The 5,530-nt window shown below is 45.3% G+C and overlaps 1 protein-coding gene across 1 annotated transcript; it reads right to left on the bottom strand.

Moving 5' to 3' along the window:
• Positions 1–378: 378 nt before the first annotated feature.
• On the bottom strand, positions 379–1,803 carry Pate2 (prostate and testis expressed 2). Its single transcript, XM_051156805.1, has 3 exons — positions 1,752–1,803; positions 892–1,020; positions 379–566 (listed from the first exon to the last, which is right to left on the bottom strand). Exons 1-3 carry the CDS (start codon positions 1,801–1,803, stop codon positions 430–432), a joined length of 318 nt encoding a protein of 105 aa, XP_051012762.1. The 3' UTR covers positions 379–429.
• Positions 1,804–5,530: the final 3,727 nt, after the last annotated feature.

The raw sequence follows: 5,530 nt of genomic DNA, 5'->3' as shown, positions 1-5,530 counted from the left end.
CATAAGTGAAACTACTGTACCAGAAAGTCCCAAAGAGCATCCTGACTCAAAGAATTTGGTACAAGCCAGGATGGAGTATACTTACAGATTTTGTTATATAGAGTTGGGATATCATTTTGAGGGGAAAACAAGCATTTTGTATAGGAGATAACTAATAATTCTGAGCCTACTCATAATAAGCAGTATTGTTAAAAAATAAAAATGCCTTGCTAGAGGTGAGAAAAGGAATTTGCAAAGATTCGCTTGGCGATGAGGCTGAGCTCCTAGCTCAGCTCCCCCTATGACTGCTTTCTTGTTCGCTTTCAGATGTCATTCTCTCTCTCTACCGTTAGTTAGGAGAGGAGAGCAAATACCGACTTTGGGAAGGGGGCGTGGGAATGGAGTTGTTAGCAAGTTGAAGATGACCCAAAATCCATAGGAAATTCAGAACTAGAATCCCACTGGGACGTTGCAATAGCTGCTGTGTTTGCAACAGATGATCTCTGCCCTCCTTTCAAAACTCAGGAAGTTGATGTCCTCACAGTTGGTCATGCATGACAGTCTTGAATAATGATACATTCTCTGTCCTGAGGAAGTAAAAGGGGAAAACAACTTTTAGAGGCTTTATTTCCCTCCTTCCGTGTTCCTGGTAATAATACACCTTCAAATTCCCACAGTTTCTGTACTCGTTGCTAATCCAGAGAATGGATTTCACTCCGGAGTTGACCAGAGACATCAGCTTCTCCGTAACTTAATGTTATCTCAAAGAAAAGCCCATCTTTCCAGTCCCTTACAAAAACACTCATCCTCATCAACTGCACTCTCACACTCATCCTAAGCACAAGGCGACACTACTAGTTAGAATGATTGATAGGTGTGGTTAGCTGCCCATCACCTTATTCTCCACACTACCTTTCTCTGTGAGTATGTAAAAGTTCTCAGCAGCACAGGACTGTCTATGCCTCAGCATGCAGGATCTCATCATATCATAGCAGATCCCAAGATGATATTTGTTGCATTTATAACACATTGTTCCAAGATCTGCCAGACACAGAAAGAAGTATTTAGTGAATGTGGTCTGGGGGGGGGGGGAATTCTGTAATTAGAGCCTTCTCTGTAGAAAGTTACTATTGACCCGTAGGTTCTAACCCTCCCTGAATAGGACCCCTAAAATAACCTCATGAGAGACAAACAATTGTTTCATTTTGTTTTGTTTGTGATATAGTATCTCTGTATGTAGCCCTGGCTGGCCTCAAACTTACAATGATCCACCTGTCTTTGTCGTTCAAGTGTTGGGATGGATTGAGAAGTTTATAGACACAAGCCAAACGTATACCACTTGAGAGGGTCAGGGTTTCTGTAGAATTAACCCATGGATCTCATGTAGTAAACACCTTGTATAGACTGACTATTTTATCATACGCATTTGTAATGAGTAAAAGGAAACAAAGGTAATTTAAACTCCTTACTAATATAAATAGCGTAAATATGCCAAGAGAGCACTGGACTCTAAAGATTCTATCACAAATTGAAGGGAGGTTTATTCCTAATTGTATCACAAGTGAACTGTTTACCAAAACCTTTATGCCGCCTATGGCCATACCTTCTTCAGGTTCATGAAGGACACCTATGAGGAGAAGGAAAGACAGTCTCCTTTGTCACAATCTCATAGACATCTGAAGCCCCGACACCCACGTTGGAAGCCCCTTCCTCCCCAGCATCTGGCCATTTCTTAAGTACTCACCAGCTGCATCTTTGTTTCTGAGACTTACCCCAATATGGGCTGAACAGAAAAAACATCACCAGCACAAAAAGAGCAGACATGCTGAAACCCTTGTCTTCAGCAGCTCCCCGTGCAAGGTACTGGCTCTTTTCTCATTTGTGAGGAGAAGGTGATCTGTCCTCAGCCTATTCATCTAAATCACATCATTAATTTTCCAGCACAGACAGTACTCTCAGTTCCTAGGATCAAATTATCATGTCTGATGCCCTCTGAACACCCCTAATCCTAATTCACCAAATCTGCTCTTATTTCCAGAATGCAGATCTTGACAAACTTGTTCTTTTTTTTTAATTTTTAACTTTATTTATTTAGTTATTCACATTATATGCCAATGATAGCCCCCATTCTCCTCTCCTCCTGGTCCCACCCTCCCTCTCTCTTCCCTCCTCCTCTACTCACAATAAAGGGACTCACACAACCCACCCTAGCACTTCACGTTGCATCAGGACTGAGCATATCATCTCCCACAGTGGCCTAGCAAGGCAGCCCCTCCATGGGGAAGTGATCAAAAAGCATGCAACAGAGTCCATGTCAGAAACAGCCCCCACTCCCCTTACTAGAGGACCCATAAGAAGACCATCGGGTATGGAGGGAGTTAGAACACCAACCCACCCACAAAACAACTTTGACCCAATATTTACCCCGCCTACAAGATGTGGAGGGATAAAGATGGAGCAGAAATGGAGGGGATGTCTAGCCAATCCCTGGCCCAACCTGAGACCCACCCCATAGGAGAGAGCCAACCCCTGAAACTAACAGACATTCTGCCACTCACACAGATGGGAGCATAGCATAGCTGTCTTCTGAGAGGCTACACACAGCAAAGGATTGAAAGAGATGCTGAGACTCACAGACAAAGATTGGGCAGAGCACGAAAAGCCTTGTGGAAGAGTTGGGGGAAGGATATAAGGACACAGAGGGACCAGGAGCTTCACAAGACTAACAGAGCCAACTAACCTGGGCCCAGCGGGCCCTGTGGATATTTACACACCAACCAAGGACCATGCATGGACTAGATCTAGGCCCCCTACACAAACTTGTTCTTGAGAGCTTCCTTTGTCCCATCTTTGAAGGAGAATGACAGCAAACCTCATCCATCATCCTTACTGACTTCCCTGCACCTGAATACATTTTTCTCCATGTGTCTTTACCGGGATCCAAGCTATTGATATTTTGACCAACCAATAGCTAATTGGGATGGGGGGGGCTTCCTTCTTTGTACTCTTGACTTTTCACTTCTCCATGTAGAAGGCAGAGAACCCTTTATAAATCACAGGGCCACATTGGGAATTCAAATACTCCAATGAGTTCTCAGGGTACTTAGGGAGTAAATTAAAAACTCTTTAAGCTAACAAGGCATTCCTGAGGAAAAATAATAATGGTTGCCTCTCCAATGCTTTTCCAGACATATTCACCTTGCTGACTTGGGTCCCACCTCAGATGTCACCTGAACAGAAACAACATTACCTCAGCAGACTGTGGAAAATGGCATCTCCAGCTTCCATCCTGTCTCATTACTTGAATTTACATATCTGTTTCTTCACTTCTTGGATATTTCACTAGGACAAAACAAGAGTTTTCTTTTATTTAGCATGGCACCCTGCAGCTTGGAGTTTTGAATATAAAAATATCCAATAAATATTTGTGAAATGAATGAATGATAGTCGTGCCACATCTACTTTTGGATTCATAGTTCATTCTCCATAGAGCAAAGATGTTTACCAGAATTTTTTTGTTTTATTTTTGAGATTATAGTAATTAAACCATTTCTCCTTTCCATTTCCTCCTTCCAAACATTCAGAGACCCTGGACACCACTAATAGGTACAAGTGGTGAAGAAATGGAAGAGAAAGAGAAACAGAAGGATATGGACACAGTTAGAAGAGGTAGAACTGGACACTTGAGGGTAGTGAGAAACAGCCTAATACGAGTAGCTGGTGATGCTACCTGGGACCATGGTGGGTCCTGGACTATGCTACCATCAGGGGCCATGTCTGGGTCCATGGCCCTGCAGCAGTAGGGGTTTGTTACCTCCAAAGGCCAGAGGGACATGCCTAGTCTTAGCTGCTGCCCAAGGACATGTTATTGTCTGAGGGCTATACTGGACTGGTCCCACCATTCACCTGGGCATCATGGGGGAGCTGGACCTGGAGGCATGAGAGTAGGAAAATTGACCTTTCCCCTAACCAGCTGTAGTACTCAGGAGATCAGGCGTCACACATTGTGGGAGTTGCAGGTAATCCATCCTCAAAGGTATGAGCATAGGAGAGCTGGCCCTGCCACTCATCTTCCGTGAAGTGGCATAGACTAGGGAAAGACACCCTCCCTCTTCACCCTTCAATGCCTATTGCAGGTTGGAGACCTAGCCCTGGGGTCATGAGGGCAGGAAAGATGTCACCTCTCCCCACCTACTGCAGCGTTCAGGAGAGCAGGCCCTGCATCTCATTTGGGCAGCATAGTAAAAGCTGGCCCTGGATGTGGGGGTTCTTGGTGAGCCGGCTCCAAAGGCGAGGGCAATGTGTTGTCTGCTGTGCAATGTTATCAGCAAGGAAAAGATCCCCTGGCCCGCCCCATTGTGCCCTCACCACCTGCAATGGACAGAGAGCTGACCCCAAGAGCTGGACCCAGTAGTCATGAGAGCAGGAGAGCTGTCCCTGCCCCTTACCTGCTGTAGCACTTGGGAGAACAGTCCCTGTACTTCACCTGGGCAGCACAGTAGAAAAGACCCTGACAGTGGGGATACAGTGAGGATGAACTGGCCCCAAAGCTGTGAGCATGGTAGAGCTAGCCCCTCAACTTACCTGCTGTATGGTGATGCAGACAAGGGAGAGATGCCCTTTTCCCTTCCCTCATTCTTTGCCAACTATGGTAGGTAAGAGAACTGGTCCTGGGGTCATGAGAGTGGGTGAATTGGCCCTGTCTCCCCCCTGCTGCAACACTGAGGAGAGCAGGCCTTGCGCTTCACCTGGACATTAGGGTAGAGTTGTCTCTGGTTGCAGGCTTCCCAGTGATCTAGCCCTAAGGGCAAAGGATCAGGAAAGCTGATCAGCTGGCCAGCTCAGATACCTCTCAGGCCCAGATCCAGGGCCCTGAATTGGCCCACCCCAACATCTACCCCATTGATGAACTGCTGGATGTATGAAGGGGCCAGTCCTACAGATTCAAAACTATAGCATCTCCGTGGCACAGAGCAACAACAAGATATCTGAGGTTCCAATGAGGTTCCAATATTGATAGAGTAGCAGAAGCCAGAGGCCTCCTACCAGACCAACAAGTCATTGCAGTGAACACTTGCAAGCAAAGAAGTGTGGATAAAAAGGTGTACCGTACGACACACTACAGCTTCTACACTGAGGTTTGTTTTGTTTGTTTGTTTGTTTGTCTGTCTGTTATGGAGTGAGGTGACAAAGCTGGAGGGTGGGTATGAAGGGTGGAGAGATGAGTGGAATTAGGGTGCATGATGTGAAAGTCACAAAGAACCAATAAAAAGGTTTCTTTTTTTTTTTTTTTTTTTAATAAATTTTGCTGGTTTATTGAAGTGGTTGTGGTAAGTTCTCCTCCAAGATCCATGACGTCGCTAGCCCTGGGTAGTATCTCTCTTGTTGAGTAGGTCTTAAATCCAATTAGAGACCTGTTGGTTACTGCCAAAGCATGCATGCCACTATTGCTCCTTAAGGTTATTGTGGCCATCCTGGTCATTGTTATGATTCACAGACATCATAGCTGGTTAGGACTATTGGTTGCTTCCCACCTTTGGAAGTTTGCATA

The sequence above is a fragment of the Acomys russatus genome, chromosome 14 (genome assembly GCF_903995435.1).
Source record: "Acomys russatus chromosome 14, mAcoRus1.1, whole genome shotgun sequence".
NCBI lineage: Eukaryota > Metazoa > Chordata > Mammalia > Rodentia > Muridae > Acomys > Acomys russatus.
This window is presented reverse-complemented; position numbering and strand designations above follow the sequence as displayed.